The sequence below is a fragment of the Rhineura floridana genome, chromosome 5 (genome assembly GCF_030035675.1).
Source record: "Rhineura floridana isolate rRhiFlo1 chromosome 5, rRhiFlo1.hap2, whole genome shotgun sequence".
NCBI lineage: Eukaryota > Metazoa > Chordata > Lepidosauria > Squamata > Rhineuridae > Rhineura > Rhineura floridana.
The window spans coordinates 158,339,864-158,358,796 of record NC_084484.1 but is presented as its reverse complement, the minus strand read 5'-3'; the positions used below and the strand labels follow the sequence as shown (position 1 = coordinate 158,358,796).

The 18,933-nt window shown below is 41.0% G+C and overlaps 1 protein-coding gene across 7 annotated transcripts in view; it reads right to left on the bottom strand.

Annotated features, from left to right (window-relative positions):
* Positions 1–18,933, bottom strand: part of PSPC1 (paraspeckle component 1) — a 96,102-nt gene that overhangs the window by 57,751 nt on the left and 19,418 nt on the right. For 5 of the 7 annotated variants that reach the window (XR_009762889.1, XR_009762888.1, XR_009762890.1 and 2 more), the window contains exon 7: positions 5,579–5,698. The exons of the other annotated variants lie outside the window; for them this stretch is intronic. Coding sequence is in view for 2 of the 5 variants with exons in the window: in XM_061628605.1 (XP_061484589.1) it covers positions 5,579–5,698 (120 nt within the window). In the remaining 3 variants the exon portion in view is untranslated. The remainder of the gene's footprint in view (positions 1–5,578; positions 5,699–18,933) is intronic. 7 annotated transcript variants of the gene reach the window in all.

Sequence of the window (18,933 nt, the reverse complement as noted above, 5' to 3'; positions counted from 1 at the left end):
ATGTATTACATTTAAATATACGCTTTACAATTAACCTCAGGCACAGCATGGATTTGGTTATCCAAAACCTCATACAGAACAAAGGGATGAGCCACGTATATACTACACAGAGTAAGAGGAGAAAAAACACTGCAGGGCTTACTGACAGAAGAGGGTGGATTGCTTGGTAGGAAGCGATACAAAGACGCAGGAGAGGTACAAATAACCACCCATGATAGGCGGTCATTTTTTATTATATTCTTACTACACAGAAATTATGAAATCTAGTTTCACATTCCTTTGGATAACACTGACAATTGAAGGTTGATAGTAACCGAGAGGAATAGTAGCAAAATATAGCATATATTTGTTATCACAAAATGCATGAAATATGCATACATCCTTCTAGTTAATATCCAAAAGGTTTATTTCATAGGTTTTAAGATTCACTAACAAAGTCCTTACTGTAAAGAATGCTTACCTGCAAATGGGAAATCTTCAGAAAACAGCATCCACCATACACTGAAGTGAACACTTTGCCCTTTATTGAGGAATACTAAGGTTTTAAGCCATTAAACAATTATCAGACATTTTATTATGTCTATTTAGCAGAAGGCTTAGATCTATAACATCAAAGAAGTAAAATTAGAGTGTGTGTTGCAGCTCACTCTTAAAACTTCAGTGCCTTAACATGATTCCAAATAGATTCCCATTCTTCAAGGTGACAGAACGAAAGACAAATGTATAGGAAAATGAGCTGGAGGCTGCTTCATACACGTCAATTTCCTACATGGATGCCACTTCTGTATACGATGTATATGAATTTTAACTCAGTGAATGGTATAGGAACATATGATGGTACAGCATTGTTAGCTAAGCAGGCATGGAGCTGATCAATAGTCTGGATGAGAGAGCACCAAATAAGCATAATCTTAAAACACACACACATCATGGCCAAAGAGATAAATATATTCTGTCATGCATAAGAAGTAAGATGCACATAGGAAACTGATCATATGTGAAGTGATCCTCACTCATCTACAAAGAATAGTTTCATTTTCTCAACAGTAAGCAGCTGAAGTTTTATATCATGCAATCAGTTGTAACTTGAAGCGTAGTGAATTAAATGACAGAAGGCTTATCTTTATCTTCATAAATGTTCTAAACCAAAATGCAAACATGCCATGAAAAATGGGGGGGGGGAAAGCTAAGCATTCAAGAAGCCAACATCTGCATCTCAAACCTTCATGGAATCAGATTAAATCCCACACATTATTTTAGCTGCAAATCCAGGTATCAAAATACTACCATATTAAAAAATGAAGGGATCTGTAGCACTTCTTGTCCTTTTGTATAGTGAGCCAAGCATTTTGTATAGTGAGCAAGCACACTGAAAAGATCGGTATGCTAAAATGTGGTCAAAGAAGCAGGCAAATAAGGCAAACAGAACCATGATTATACATTAAAAAATACATTGGGTACTTACCATGAAGGTGCTTTCTCTCTTTCAGTGAACAAGGCATCCATCAACTAATAGGTTAACCCATCCCTCCACTCAGGGGAGAGCCAAAGAATCATGTGACTAAGCTTCAGTATGTATCCCAGTCTCTGGCAGCTCCTCCCTAGTTTTTGTCCACAGCACAGCTATAGACAGAAATCTGAGGAATTTATTTAACAAATTTATGGACCACTTCATAGCATAAAGCCATCCAAGCGGTGTACAAGATAAAAACCAAACCACAAAAGCATAAGTTCTAAAAATAAAACCATTTCAACAACCTCTGAAAACAATAAAACCATTTTTGCAGATATACAATTGATATTCCATAAATGACCAGGTTATATCTCAGAGGAAGCCTTCTTAAACAACGTCTTCAGTAGGCACAAAGCTTAGAGGCAAGAGCCACCCAAACTGAAAATAAAAAAGGAGTGCCAGAAACTCAAAATGGCTATAACCCCTCCCCCCCCAATGAGACCAAGCAGAAACTGGTGTGGTGAGCAAAGATCTCAGTCTGTTAAGAAAAAATGATATTCTGGTCTTATGGGACACTGGCTTGAAGGATGCAGTATGAATGCCTTGCTTTCCCCAAGACAGAAAGCTCTGTTTGAACTAAAGGAGGCATCCATCAACTAATGAAGTATGCCCTATCTAATGTTTTCTAGCACGGGCTGATAAGCATGCCAGTGATACGTGTTATGAGAAAACAAGCAATTGCTGGAGGACTCTCCTATCAAAAGCTGTCTCAGCAGAAGCACTGGTGGAACGGACTGCCGAAGCAGCTGTTACCCTGTTGGAGTGGACTGTCACATGAAGTAGCTTTGGAAGGTGTAGTGAACTGTATGCCAGATGCATACATGCCATCCCTGGAATATGAGACATTCCCCTTAAGTCATCAAAGAGAGACGATTTGATTATTTCAACTGATTGTTCTTCCAGGAGGGAAAAAATAGCAAGGAAGGCCTCAGTATTGGCTGCAGAAGAAAAGGGCAGGGTAAAGCTAGGGAAGGGCTTATGGTGAGCTCTGGCTCAGAGTCTGAAGAAGCACTTGGGTACTGTTTGGGTACTGTTTGAGAGGGATGTCCTTCTGCCTCTGGATCAAAAGTACTGTTGGAAATCACAGAAGCCTGGGCTGCATGTAAATCTATTCGTGCAAGACTGTTCTCTCTCTATGGCGTAGATGCTCCAGGTTGCTGGCAGAAGCCAGGAAAATCTCAGTGGTCGCATGGTCTTTCGCATGCTAGTGAGGGCGTTGGTGGCAAGGGTCAGCAATGCTGGGATCCACAGCATCCAAACTGGAAGATCCAATATCTCAGTCACTGTGTACAGTACCAGAGTACAATAAAGGCTCAACAGCCTGATATGGCAGCTTTGGATTTTTGGGAGTCACTAAGAAGAGTGCGGAGGGAAAAGAGAAACATGGCAGAAAAAAGCAGAGAATAAAAAATGCTGTTTTTCAGGGGGCGGGTGGTTAAAATAACAGAAAAAACAAGCAAGGTATCTAACACAATAGTAACAAAGTTTGAAATGGCATGAAAAACTCTCTCCTGAGAAAAGGAAGGCATGAAACCAGGTAGGAGCCACCAGGGACTAGGAAATACAAAGACAGCCATATGATTCCTTGTCTCTTTCCTGGTTGGAGGGAGAGGTTAATCCATTATCTGATGGATGCCTTTTTTACCCCAAGCACAGAAATGTCAAGTCTCTTTTTCCCCCTGCAAGGTCAGAATGAGTAACTGGTATGCCAAACAATGAGAACAAAATGTTGGCGAAATAAAAATGTTATAATACAATTCTTTTCATCTATAACTATTTATACTGCTCAGTATTTTCCTATTATGTTAATTACTCTTGGCATATCAATCTTTATTGGCCTGTGACCACAATAAAATCTTCACCTTAATGACCACCAAGAACCAACAGAATATTAGAACTTATGGCACCAGAAGACAAACATATTTATTCCTTATTTTCATTATTTGTACATACCCTGGGGCAAAATGGGGACGGGGGGGGGAGAATAGTAAATATATTTTACCAATCCCACAGCATGAGGAATATCCTGAGGTTTGGACTTGGAACCCTGTCTAGTGCTGGTTAGTTGGATGAGCTTCAGTTAGTTTGGCTCACGGAATTGGACAAGGTGCTTGGATCAGTGTGGGCAACCATGTCTGCTCCGGACCCTGCCCTTCATGCTGATAAAAACTAGTAAAGAGGGGACAACTGAATGCGCCAGGGAGGTAATTAATGCTTCTTTACAAGAGGAAGTGGATCCTTGCCTACTTAGAGGTGGTGGTGGTAAGACCACTCCTGGAGAAGCATTTTCTGGTTCCAGAAAATTTAAACTACCACCAACCGGACACTAATATCTTCTTCTTGGGCAAGCTCCTTCAGCGGGTGGTCTCTAAACAGATTCAGGCTCTCTGATATGAGACCAATTTTCTAGATCCATTTCAATCAGGATTCAGGCCGCTTTTGGCACAGAAACTGTCTTAGTCACCCTGTACGATGAATTTTGTTGGGGGGGTACACCCTGTTGATTCTCCTTGATCTCTCAGCAGCTTTCGATACCATCGACCAGCATTCAACTTCATTGAATGATCCCTCATTCTAGTACAGGAATACCCCGCATTAACGTACGCAATGGGTCCAGAGCGAGTACGTAAACCGAAAATGTACTTAAAGTGAAGCACTACCTTTTTTCACTTGCGTCGCCACTGTGCCACCTCTCCTTCACGCGGAGCCTCAAAGCCCCGCGCTAAAGCCTCTCCTGATGCACTGCCGCGCCTCTCAGCTAATCGCAATCGCGCCTCCCAGTTGATTCACGGTCGCGTCTCTTTCCACCCCCCACCGAAAGAACAGGCCACAACCAAAGGTTAAGTGTCCGTTCTTGCGAAGTGAAGTACGTAAACAGGGGAATGGTGGTACTGTAAGTATGTCCATACTCGCGAGTGTCCGTAAAGTGAGGGTCCGTATAGCGGGGTATTCCTGTATTGAGAGTTAGTCACTCACTTTGCTATTAGCATTTTGCATGACAGAGTGCCATCTGCTGGAGAGAGGAATTAAATGGCACACATTTGGCTCCGCCAAAGGTTAAATAATATGTGATGTTGCTGAGCCAAAATATTTCATGAGTTGTATATCCATGGAAAGCTTGGCCACAGTTCTCCTTCCAGCAGTCAACTGTCCTGTAGGGTATTCAGTTTGAGCAAATCTCCACTGAATGTCCAATAGTTAAGTCAGTTCTCTGTCTGAGCTTCCTGCTCATTGGTGCGTTTCTTCCTTTCCACCCACCACTCCAAGCAAGATATAGAAGCAATGTGCCTTTCCATTTGAAAACTCTCTGCTGAAACTAAGAAATCTGTAAGTTTGCCTGCCAAAACATTTTCATATCCTATCATTGCCCCTTTGAACTCAAAGAAAACAATCCTTATGGTTTAAGATAGAATTTCTTATATTTTCACCCCACAAGCAAAGTGCTCTGGAGTACACTTCCCAGTTTAAAGTTACTTGTAATTAAGAGATCCACAGCTGTGGCTGTATTATAGTAACATTTAAATACCAATATATACCTCAGTTTTTCTTCATTTTTATTTACATTGACAAAGGCAACTAGTGATAGCTATATTAAAATTATTTTGATAACAACTTAGTACGCTTGTAGCTGGAAAGGGGAAGCTTTTTTCCACACACCCTGTGCATCACAAAGAACCATTGCCAAGAAGAAGAGCCTTTAAAGACATTTCAGGATGAAAAAACTCAAGTAGGAATACTATATTCATTGTTTAAATACTAGCAAGTACTAATTAGAAAAGTGCCCATTTGTAATTATGCATATAATTTTTTTAAAAACCAGCCTTTCACTTATTACACACAAACTGACAATATATATTAAGCAGTTACCCATAATGAAAACATTTTCAGTAAACAAAAGTAGTGCTAAACCAATTGAATGATTTAGCACCACCATGCGGTAGTCACACAATTCAAATAAAGATCTTAAAAACTGGTTAACTTTTAAAGTACTTTGACAGGAAGCCTCAACTGTTGGTACTTAGTTGAAGTATAAAACATTAATTTATTAAATCAAATTAAGCATACCAATTTTAGAGGATCCCGTAATACCGATGTCACAGAAATAAAGTCACAATGGATCAAACTCTGATAAGCTCTTGATGATGGCATGGTATGTTGCTCAGATGGAATTGTTACATTTATGATCTAGTAGAAAAATGCAAAAATAGGGATCTCAAACTTTAGCTTTCCAATACGAAAATATAGGAAGCTGCCTTATACCAAGTCCATTTCATCTAACATAGTATTGCCTACTCTAACTGGCAGCAGCTCTCTAGGATCTCAGGCTGAGGACTTCACCTACTGCTTGATTCTTTTAACTGAAGATACTGAGGATTGAACCTGGGATCTTCTGCAAGTAAAGAATGTGCTCTACCAACTAGCTACAGGCTCTCCCCTTAATACTGAATATTAATGTAAGTTGTGCCCCAACCTGGGGAGCAGAAGGCCAAGAATTGACAGAAGATACTACTCTACTAAAAATATGCAGCTTACCTACCATGCATTAATTGATGTAATGCATAGGTTTTTAAAGCAATTTAAACAATTTTCTGATTGTAGCAGAATACAGCCATCAGCAACCTCAACATCGTTATTAGTTTGCAGAGGAACTTTTTTTATTAATTCACTAGAATGGAAATAAAAATTGTTGAACTGTTTTTAATGTAAATCTGAATTGTTAAGACACTTTAAAGTAGAAAATAAACACTGCTAAGATGGCATTTACATTTCTTTAAACTAGGATGTACTTTCAAATATGAATTTTGTATGGCTAGAAAACGCCAGGCAGACGTTTAACATCACAGTATAACAATTTCATTTTCTGATTGCTTTTACCTATGCATTAAAGTCACTAAATGGACCATTGGTCTCACCTGAAGGGTGATTTTCATATGAGTACGGTCCTCACAGCGGGTTGTAGCTCCACCTATCGTGCGAAGGCAAGAATGTCTTTGAAGTCAAGACTAGGGGCGTCAGGCCCCTCCCACTCTCCAGTTCATTCGCAGCGAGTCTATAGAGAAAAATCTAAAAATACAAGAACAGGGCCAACAGGCCTGCCAGCAGGAAAATAACATGCATAATAACATGACTCTAACATAGCGATATAACAGAACTAGAAGTCTTGACTTCACTAGTAACTTTAAATACAATAGCGTAACAGTAATATATAACAGCTTAGTAAAATATCTATACATCCTCCAACTGGGAGGGTCGTGAGGACCGTACTCATATGAAAATCACCCTTCAGGTGAGACCAATGGTCCATTTTCCATATGAGTCCGGTCCTCACAGCGGGATGTACCAAAGCAGCCCATATAGGGAGGGACCACCCACATGCTAATCCTCATTAAGAACCTGTTGCAACACTCGTCTGCCAAAAGAGGCGTCAGCAGAGGCATAGCGATCAATTTTATAATGCCTTATAAACGAGTGTGGGGTAGACCAGACTGCAGCCCTACAAATATCAGCAACAGGAGCATTGGTAGCAAAAGCAGCCGTAGTAGCCGCTGACCTAGTTGAGTGAGCTGTTATGCTAGCTGGCACTGGAAGCTTAAGGGATTCGTAAGCTAAGGCAATACAAGCCCGCAACCAGCGGGATAAAGTGGAATTGGCTACTTTATGCCCTATAGAACGTGGGTTAAAGGATACAAACAGAGACTCAGTTCGTCGTATATCCTGGGTCCTAGACAGGTAGGTCTTGAGGGCCCTCTGAACATCCAATGAATGCCAAGCCTTCTCGAGAGGATGGTTAGGATTCGGGCAAAAGGAAGGCAAAACAATGTCCTGGTTGCAATGGAAAACTGAATCAACCTTGGGACGGAAGGAAGGATCAGTCTTCAGTACAACAGAGTCCTTATGGAAGACGCAGAGATGGCGAGCAGAAGACAATGCGCCCAACTCCGAAACTCGTCTGGCAGATGTGATTGCAACCAGGAACAAGACCTTGAAGGACAGCATACGTAGAGGCACAGTCTTTGGGGTCAACCAGCACTGCCTTTAGAGCTTCCTCGCCGAAGAGTAGAGATCCGGAGTAAGGAGCCCTAGACAGATTCATTCTGGCTGCGGAGTCAGCTTGCCAGAGGGTCCGTCGAGCAACTATCTGAGCCGTCATGGCTCGTGCCCCCAGTTGAGTGGCATCCAAAGTGGCATCAGCCACAAACGCCGCTGTCTTAAGCAACTTTATCAGTGACCTTCTGAGGGAGACAGGATCCGGGTTAGTGTCCTCTAGAAGATCATCCAGCCACATCATAGCTGCTCTGGAGAAGACGGAAGCTGATGCGGAGGCACGCATGGAGAAAGCAGTGGCCTCATGATTTTTGCGGAGGGCGAAGTCTAGTCGTCGCTCAGTAGCGTCCTTTAGTTGGGATTCTCCTTCCCTGGGCAAAAGAGATCATGAAACTAGGCTAGCGATCGGTTCGTCTATGCCAGGGACGGCTAGCTTGGTGGCAAAGTCCGGAGCTAGGGCGTAAAGCTTGTCAGCCACGTTCTTGAAGCGGCGAGTTTGGAATGGATGAGACCATTCTTCAGAGACCAGTTTGGCAATGGGGTCCAGCACCGGGATGTAGTGCTCAGTAGGTGCAGGGGATTTGAGGACCTTGGCCCCTTTGATTGCTGGAGTGGTAGATGTTGAAGGCGCAGGTTGGAGACCAAGGGTGTTAACTACCCTGCGCGCCAAGGGCTGATAATCTGAGGCATTAAACAGGCGATACGATGTATCCTCCTCATGATCCGAATAGTCGCTCCAGTCATCTCCTTCAACGTGGTCAGTGAAGGTTGACTCCTCCCCATACGAAGCTTCGTCAATACATCTGCCTCTGGCTACATCAAAGGGATTTGGGGAACAGGAAGGGTGTGCTTCATGGTACGCACGTTGGTCCATAGAGCACTGAGGTATGGCAGGGACTTGTGGTGGTGACTGCATTTGGGTGAAAAATGACAGCATACCTTGAAGTTGGGAAAGGAAATCATGGGGCAACTGCAGCCCCGTTGGAGCAGATGTTCATGCCTGAGTAGCTGTTGGAGCAGATGTTTGTGCCTTAGTAGCTGGCTCCGTGGGTTGAGCCGGAGGATAAGCCCTGGGCGGCAACATGGAGGGAGGCTGGTTAAGCGAAGGCTGAGTAGGAAAACCAGCAAAGTCCTCCTCGTCGGAGGAAGCAGCAGGTGAATGAAATATATCTCTTATGTGTTCCTGAGCTGCTGTGGTGGGGGTCGGCACAGAAGCATAGCGTGGACGCTTTGGTTTGCTATGACTGGAGAGATGTTTGGTCTTAGCCAGTGCTTTAGCATGCTTAGGCTTAGTTGCCTTGGAAGATTGCGGCTTGGCTGTTTGAGACATGCCTGGCTGTTCTGCCATCTTATATTCACTTTGGGTGCAGTACATGGCCACAGCGGGGGCAGGATGTAGAGACCCGAACAGGCACAGTGTACGACCACAGAGGGGGTAGGATACACTGGCAGATGGCTAAGTACACAGCCACAGAGGGGGCAGGATGCACTATGGTATCAGCGTTAGTATTGTAGGCTGGACTTCAGGCTTGGTACACGGCCACAGAGGGGGCAGGATGTACAGTATATACTTCAGGCTTGGTACACAGCCACAGAGGGGGCAGAATGTACGGGTCAACAGCTTGTGCACAATATCACAGTCTCAGCACACGGCCACAGAGGGGGCAGAATGTGCAGGTCAAACAAGTTGTGCACCCAGTGACAGAGCTGGCAAGTTTCAAAAGTCTAGAGCTCAGTCACAGCAATAATCAATCAGCCACAGAAGTACAGGAGCTAGTTGTCAGAAGCAGCAGCAATAGTCGTGTGATAGAGGAATCCAAGGAGAGCTAAGGAACCCTATCTAACACAGACGTACAAGGAGCCCTTGCCAGCTAAGCCCCCTTAGATTAGTATGGGACAGACTGAACAAAAAGGGCGGGAAAAGGGGAGAAAAAAGATGGCGTCCGAAGCGAGAAAATAACGGTCAAAATGGAGTATTACGAAGGGGGGGCAATGGCGGGCACTGAGCAGCCCAGCGGACTGTAAAAATGCCGGGCGCTGCCTCAGCAACGCGTTGCAGCCACAGACCCGATATAAGCAACGCCGGCTCTAAGCAAGTGGCGTGGCCTCAGGGAGTAAAAAACTAAGCGCTGAGGCGGCAATAGAGCTCAGCCGCAGCCACCGGCTGCAAACACTGCCGCGGCAAATTACAAGGCCGGGAAGCGCGGATCTGGAGAGGAGAAACTAGAAGGCAGCAGATATCAGCCGCAGCTGCGGCAAAATCAAAGGGTCGGGAGACGGAGTCAAAGCCAGCGCCGAACGACACAAGTCGCCGCAGCCGCAAGCTCCTGGAGGGGGAAATAAGGAGGCCGCGAGAGCTGGCTCCTATGTGAGGCAAACAGCGGGCCAAATCGGGAGCTGCAGCCGCAAGCTCCCGCCTGAAAAGCCAGAGAACCGCAGCCGCGGTCTCTGCTGAACTGACAGGCTCAAAAAAGGGACCGGGTAAGGGAAGATCCCCCCCAACAATTCTCCAGGAGACACAAACGAATTAAAGACAAGACAGAGGGGAGGGAGAAAGTGGAATTACTATAACAACCTCCACACACTGTCAGACAAACACAGAAGTAGACACAAGAAACTTAGCTAAGTTACGCTATCTGTAAATATCGAACTTCTTTGTACTAAAGGCAAGAATGAACTGGAGAGTGGGAGGGGCCTGACGCCCCTAGTCTTGACTTCAAAGACATTCTTGCCTTCGCATGATAGGTAGAGCTACAACCCGCTGTGAGGACTGGACTCATATGGAAAATTGCAAGCATTTCATAAATAGCATCAGAACTGTCCTATTGATAGTCTCATACCCAATACCCAAACTGCTTTTTTAAACTTGCTTTAGGAAATAAAATACGTTACAAGTACACTTGGTTCTGCAACCTAATATAAGTGGGTTACTCTTTGATTTGCACCATAAGCCAATTAAAGAATAACTTTTCCTTTGGTTAAAAACACTACTCTAGACTATCTAAACAGTAAACTAAGTACCTACTGGGGCTCAACTGAAGGTTGGCGAGTTTTGTTTGTTTGCTTCCAAACTAATATTAAGTTAAGGGCCTTCAATTAAAACCTGTAGGGTTTTTTTCCTACTTAGACAAGTAACTTGCAATTAAATTATTTTTTTGTGTTATTTGTGTACTATACACATTTCTAAAATACAAGCACCTAAAAACTCATTAAACCTGAAACAAGGAATCTTATGAAGGTTCCAACTGACAGTACACTTACCATTTATGTCCTCCTTTAAAAAAATGTGAAAGATTACATTTTAAGTGGACTTATTTTCAAAGCTTAACAAATGAAAAAAAATGTAGAAGTTACTTAGAAATACATACAAAAATACTTCAAAATTTACATCTGCACTCAAGTGGCACTGTCAAAGTAATCTGACAGATAAAACATGTTTACAATCAGTCAAATCCCAAATATAATCCCAAAAAAGTAAAGGGGTTATTATTAAAGCAGAAATTAAACTAGTATTGCTAAGAGCTCTAGACAGGACTGTGTTGTTTCTCCTCCCCACTTATTTAAAAACACTTATGTACCACCTTTCTGAGTAATAATCTTCCAAGTGGGTTTACATATTAAAATTCAAAAATACAGTATCAGTAAAAAATTTAAAAACCGATAAAACCTTTCTCATAATACAAAACAGTGTTTCCACAGAGCCAGCAATTTAAGGAGGAGAAAAAAAAGAATCTCACAACTACAGAGCGTGTTGCTTATGTAAAGGCCGCTGGAAATAAATATAGGTAACCTAAGCGGGAGGCAAATGGGGAGGGCCTCCATTGTTGATCTTAAGAATGCAGGCAGGCACATGCAGGTGAAAAAAGTTCAAGTAGCTCAGGCCCAAATCGTTTAGAGGCTTTAAAACTAGCACATAAAATTAGGTATGGAAATGCCCTGGCAACCAGTGTACCCATTCACCCAAACTCTTCCATCCACCCACTCCCCCACACACAAACACGGACTGTTCTCTCCTCTTGCAGGTTCACAGCTACATGGGAAGAAAATCTACCTTCGGTGGGATAGGGCTCTATTCAAGAGCAGGCTTCAAGAAAAAAAAGGATAAAGTATGTATAGGGTTGTGTCATGTGGCCTTCATGTGGTATCGCCCTGTGCTTTACTTTTAAAGCTTTTTTTTTTAAAGGCCACTTACCTTTTAATATCAAGCAATTAAGGGAGAGAACGGAATACACGACAAAAAAGAGGAACACAGTAATAGAGAACACAATAAAGAAACGAACTCACAAGAGATAAGGCAGAAAGATCCAAACTAGGACAAAGGCAGGAATGGACTGGGGTCAAGCTGGAAGGAGAAGCTGAAGTCTTGACTCTTGTGCATTCCTGCCTTTGGACACCAGGCGGTGCTACAACCCACCTGATGGTATGCTACCTGGGGGAAAAAGAGATGTTTTAAAATATGTTCTGTTTTAAGATGTTTTTAAAGATGTTTTGTTTTAATATGTTTCAAAGTCTTTTCTTTTTAAGATGTTTTAGAGTGGTTTTTAGCGTTTTTGTTTGCCGCCCTGGGCTTCTTCTTGGGAGGAAAGGCAGCATATACATTTAATAAATAAATAAATAGATAAAACAAAGGCTACATAATTGAAACTGATTACTGGGCTGTGTTCCTTCTAACCTTCAAGAGGTTAGCAATGGAGGTACTTGCCAAGACACTTGCTGACAGTTTTAGTTATAAAAATTACCAAATTCAAGGAGACATTAGCATAAATAATTACATTTGAGATGTGACTGATCCATACCCCACACATGCAGTGTTTGCCCATATTCATGGGAAAAGAGTATGTGCCCTTCTAAACCACAAGGAAAACCCTGAGTACGAATTTGACCTTACTAGTACCATTTCATCACCAAGAACTGATTCAGAACCCCTCTTCTTTTCACTAAGAAGAAAATGTTCAGCATTTACAAGCACCACTCACTGCACACATCACATACTTTCCTCTGGAAGAAGGTAACAGAAAGCCCCTGGGTGAGCAGGACTCTCCACATAAAAGCCAATCTGATGGGCTGAGACCTACAACTACAAAAGACATTATAGAATTTCTCCATTTTTGTATTACTTTAAAAGGCTATTAATTGTGAGAAAAACATCAGCTAAATAACTGCACACTGTTTCTCGGTACCATATTCCAATACATTAGATTACAGAGCTTAAATTTCATAACAGCCTTAAGAACAGTAGCTGTAATATGTTGCAGCAGCAGCGTATTAGCCTCAGATAATTACTACTGCTGCTACAAGTACATTCAATTACATACATTTTTGTAACATCTTGAAGACAGCCTTCATTCTCAAAACTGATTTAGAAACAAAATCTGGGGTAAGAAGGCAAAATGAACACTTTCTCCCTGACCTTTCAGCTACCTGCTACATTGAATTATTTTCCTCATTCAAATAGTAGATTTTATAAAACATTCAGACTACCACATCAAGTAGTATGTCCCTTAGCTCACAGTTATAAGATACAATCATACAGTGTAGGCCTTCGAATGATGAAGGGAACTATGGGTGCGTATCTGACCAAATACAGTTTCAAAATCAGGAAGGTAAGTTATAGCTAAGTAACTTGCACATTATGAGTTTATATATATATTCCATTTTTAAAATTAGTATGCCTAACTTATGTAGATACTATGTTTCAAAACCACCCTATCCATTAGCTTTTAGGTTTTTTTTTTAAGTGCAATACATTTTATAATCTTTCATATCCCCTTCCCACGCTAAAATGAAATGCAAGGAGAATAGGTATCATTTCAATCTTCATCATAATCAAGCTTCCTCTTAGGAGTTCAGACAAACACACTGATGGCTTGCATGTGTGCACAGCAAAGTTTCCATGCACCTCACGCCACCACGAACAAGTTTCAGTAGAGTTAATACATTTTGCTGCCACCCTGGACTCCTACTGGGAGGAAGGGCTGGATATTAATTAAATAATAAATAAATAAATAATCAAATGCTGCACAAGCATGCATGAATCATACCAAAGTTATAATTCTTTAATCCTCCTATGGCATTAACTGAGAAAAATACATAAAAATCATATTACAACAGTATTTTTAAAATCTCAGAAGGTGATCTGAAGATTTTTCTTCGGCAAAACTTAGAAATGCTTCGATAAAAAGCAACATACAACCCTTAACAAATCATTCCACGCATCAGCCAATTGCTTGTCACAGTCTGCAGAAATTACCAGGAACAATGAAGGATTGAAGGTGCAACATTATCACAGATTGATAATCACAGAGAGGAACAAACTTAAGAATGGTGCGGCCACAGAGGAAAATAAGACTCATAACGCAGACCCATTAGAGTGAACTTTGGGAACACTGCAAAATCTGGCTATTTTCTTTCATCAAACGTCCCTTGAGAATTCCACCTCCATAACAAGCTTAAACGTGAGAGGTGAAGAAAGCATACTCCAGAGGACTTTCCTAGCCATCCATGCAGCTGAACTTCCAATATAGAAGGTGGGGCATTTTTCCAAAGGTTTATAAAAATTCCATGGGAAAAATTGGAAACTTGGCAGAATTTGAAAAAAGATTTTAAAATTATGAATGAAAAGACTTTAGATAAGTTTTAAAAATATTATTTTAACTGCCATTAGTCCCTCAAAATGCACTCTATTAACCATGTAAGACATCTACAGCATTTGGCAATTACAATACTTGAAATACTATTGACATGTACTTTCCTGGAATCTTCAGACAATATCTCTACTACTATTGTTTCAAGACAATATCTCTACTATTTCCAAAATTTGAAAAACTGGTCTCTCTTTGGATATTTGTTGTTGTGTTGTTTACATGCCTTCCAGTCAATTCTGACTTATGGCGACCCTATGAAAAACAGCGACCTCCAATAGCTTCTGTCGTGAACCACCCTGTTCAGATCTTGTAAGTTCAGGTCTGTGGCTTCCTTTATGGAATCAATCCATCTCGTTTGATCTTCCTCTTTTTCTACTCCCTTCTGTTTTCCCCAGCATTGTCTTTTCTAGTGAATCATATCTTCTCATTATGTGTCCAAAGTATGATAAACTAGAAGCTAAAATGATGAAACTGAGGTTATTTATTTATTTTTGTTTGTTTGTCTATCATTTGATTTATATCCCGCCCTTCCTCCCAGCAGGAGCCCAGGGCGGCAAACGGAAGCACTAAAAACACTTTAAATCATCATAAAAACATATCTTAATAGTTCTGGTTTATTTTGCTCTAACACCCAGTTATTGCTCTCTTTCGCAGTCCATGGTATGCGCAAAACTCTCCTCCAACACCATATTTCAAATGAGTTGATTTTTATCTTATCCGCTTTTTTCACTGTCCAGCTTTCTCACATCCATACAAAGAGATCAGGAATAGCATGGTCTGAATGATCCTGACTTTAGTGTTCAGTGATATATTTTTGCATTTGAGGAATTTTTCTAGTTCTCTCATAGCTGCCCTCCCCAGTCCTCGCCTTCTTCTGATTTCTTGACTATTGCCTTCATGTTGGTTAATGACTGTGCCAAAGTATTAATAATCCTTGACAAGTTCAATGTCCTCACTGTCAACTTTAAAGTTACATAAATCTTCTGTTATCATTACTTTAGTCTTCTTGAAGTTCAGCTGTAGTCCTGCTTTTGAATTAAACTTTCAACAGCATTTCTTTCAAATCATTACTGGTTTCTGCTTAGTAGTATGGTATTGTCTGCATATCTTAAATTATTGATATTTCTCCCTCCAATATTCACACCTCCTTCATCTAGGTCCAATCCCGCTTTCCGTATGATATGTTCTGTATATAGATTAAACAAATAGGGTGATAAAATACACCCCTGCGTCACGTCCTTTCCGATTGGGAACCAATCGGTTTCTCCATATTCTGTCCTTACAGTAGCTTCTGGTTCAGAGTATAGGCTGCGCATCAGGACAATCAGATGCTGTAGCACCCCATTTCTTTTAAAGCATTCCATAGCATTTCATTATATACACAATCAAAGGCTTTGCTGTAATCTATATAGCACTGGGTGATTTTCTTCTGAAATTCCTTGGTCCTTTCCATTATCTATGTTTGCGATATGATCTCTGGTGCCTCTTCCTTTCTAAATCCAATTTGGACATCTGGCATTTCTCGTACATATGGGAAGAGCCTTTATTGCAGAATCTTGAGAATTACTTTACTTGCATGGGATATTAAGGCAATAGTTTGATAATTACCGCATTCCCTGGGATCCCCTTTCTTTGGAATTGGGATATATATTGAATGCTTCCAGCCTTTGGGCCATTGTTTAGTTTTCCATATTTGCTGACAAATGTTTGTCAAAATTTGGACAGATTCAGTCTCAGTAGCTTGTAGCAACTCTATTGGTATGCCATCTGTTCCTGGCGATTTGTTTCTTCCAAGTATTTTAAGAGCAGCTTTCACCTCACATTCTACAATTTCTGATTGTTCTTCATACAGTTCCTCCATGAATGAATCTCTCATCCGTGCCTCTCTTTTATAGAGTTCTTCTGTGTATTGCTTCCATCTTCCTTTTATTTCATCTCGGTCAGTCAGTGTGTTCCCCTGTTGATTATTCAACATCCCTACTCTTGGTTTAAATTTCCCTTTCATTTCTCTAATCTTTTGGAATAGGGCTCTGGTTCTACCCTTTTTGTTCTCTTCTACTTCTTTACAATAACTATTGCAATAGTTCTCTTTGTCTGTACGTACTTGTCGCTGTATTGTTGCATTTAGGATTCTAACCGTGTTTCTATCTCCTTTTGCTTTTGCTTTCATTCTCTCTTTAACCATTTCAGTCATCCACTGAGGCCTTTCTCTCTTTTTAATTAGAGGTATTGTCTTTTTACATTGTTCCCTGATAATGTCTCTTGCTTCACTCCATAGTTCTTCTCCTCTGTCATGATCTGTACGGCGATCTGCTCCTGGTCTTGTTTTTGCATAAAGTATGGAACTTCTCCATCTTCTGCTATCAATTATATAATCTTTGATTCCTATATTGACTATTTGGTGACGTCCAAGTGTACAGTCATCTTTTTGGTTGCTCAAAAAATATGTTTGCAAGAAACAAATTATTGGCTTCACAGAATTCAATAAGTGTCTTTCCTAAGCCCCATTTTCCCACTATTTCTAGTTCTTCTGTGTTCCCTACTTTTGCATGCCAGTCCCCCATGATTATCAGAACATCTTGTTCTGGTGTGTCATCAATTTCTTCCTGTACTTCTGCATAAAATATCTTCAATACCTCATCTTCTGCATTTGCCATTGAAGTGTAGACTTGGATGATGGTTATGTTAATAGGCTTCCCGTTTACTCTCATTGATATCACTCGCTCAGACCGTGGGTTATACCTCCTAATCGCTTTTGCTACATCACTTCTCACTATTAAAGCAACACCATTTCTTAATTTCTCATTTTCTGCATAAAATATCTTGTAGTTGTCAGATTGAAAGTGTCCCATTCCAGTCCATTTTAATTCACTCATGCCAAGTATTATAATGTTGATTTCTAACTTTCCCTGGTTCATGCTTCTCATATTCCATGTTCCTATTTTGTACATTGTACAACTCTGGACTCTCCTTTCACTTCTATGTGCATCAGCCTCTGGGCTTCCTTTTGGCTCTGACCCGGTTGCATCACTGGTCACAGCACTACTCGTGCTTGTCCATTGTTCTTCCTCAGTAGCTCGATGAGTGCCCTGACCTGGGGGGTCTCATCTTCCAGCACTATCTCGTGTTGCATTTTGGATACTCTGTTCATAGGGTTTTCGTGGTAAGAGGTATTCAGAGGTGGTTTACCATTGCCTTCCTGTGAGTTTGGACGCATCTTATTCTGGTGTCTCAGCTTTGACCATTCTGCCTTGCGTGCTCCTGCTAGGAGTCTAGCCTCTTGGTCTAGACTCCTGATGGCATTGCTCTTGGCTTCTTCAACTCTCTCAAACCCCCTCACCACGTTGAGGTGTGCATCCTAGAGCTGAGCATCCTTTGATGTGTGTTTGGATATACACACTCCAAATCAAGCTAATATATAAAAGTAGAGAAGCCTGTCTCACTTCATGCAAATCTTCAACTCTGATGGCAGTAGAGATAAAAATGAAAGGTTATGATCTGGAGTTTTTGAACTTTCAAGAATAGATTCTGATTAGGGGGGAAACTTCAGATTGTGCTATTTTCAAGGATATATCATTTACTATTGAAATAGCATTATATGCAGGTCTTCAATTTTAACCACCTTTACCAAGACATTAGTAGTGTGTCATTATCCCACATAGTCAAAGAGTTCAATTTTTATGAAGTTTAACTCAAGATTTAGTGATAGTCAATATTACAATGTTTATTCTAATTATTATATTTCCTCTGCCTTTCTCACATTGAACTCAAGGCAAATTATATGAAGTTCCCAGTTTTTTAGCAGACACTAGCTTTTTTCAACAGAGTTGGAAGCAGTTTGAAAAAGGGACCATAGCTTGTGCTGTATATTTTTACCCTGCTATCACTTCTGGTAAACAGCTGTTGGTGGTTTTAATATTGCTTCTTCTGTTTCTGGATAATGCTGCATGTAGGGAGAGTAAACTATTTCCAGGACCAGATAATAAAAACTTCCTTTTGTTTACTGCACTGTTGCAGGTTTTAATTTTCAACTCCTCTTATCTCTCCCTGTCTCCCGCTAAGATAGGCTTAGGCATCTCCAGCCCCAGCTTGGTGGCTCCAACAACTCTCATGCTATTTATAATTATCGTCTGAAGAAAAATAAGAATTACTTCACATCTATACCAAACACTAAATTTTAACTGCCAAGTCATACAGAAGAAGTTGCCTAAAACCAGATTAGACTATTTGTGCATCTAGCCCAGTATTATCTACTCTGACTGGCAGAAGCTTTCTAGCATCTCAGGGAGAAGTCCTTCTCATTACTTGCTACCCGACATATTTTTTAAACTTAAGAGATGCCAGGTACCGAACCTAGAAATTTCTGCATGCTAAGAATGTGCTCTGCCACAGAGCTATGGTACCCCTCTTTCACATAGTACATTTTCTGTTCTTAAAAGTAGTAACTTAAAATTCCTCAATATTTCTGGGAAGTTTTTCAAAAATTCTAGAAATTTTACATTTCAGCTCTAGGGTAAAAGAAGTCCAAGCATTAGACCCATCTCCTACACTGAATGACAGGGGAGGGAGACAATTGTATTTCCTTCCTAAAGATATTCTGCAAATCCTCTGATAGATGGAGCTAAAGAGTGGATTCAACAAGGTCCAAATGACCATTCTGAGCCCTGCCTTCAAGAAATGCCCCCCTTTAATACAACTTTCACTCATTCTTCTTTATTTATGTTTTGCCTC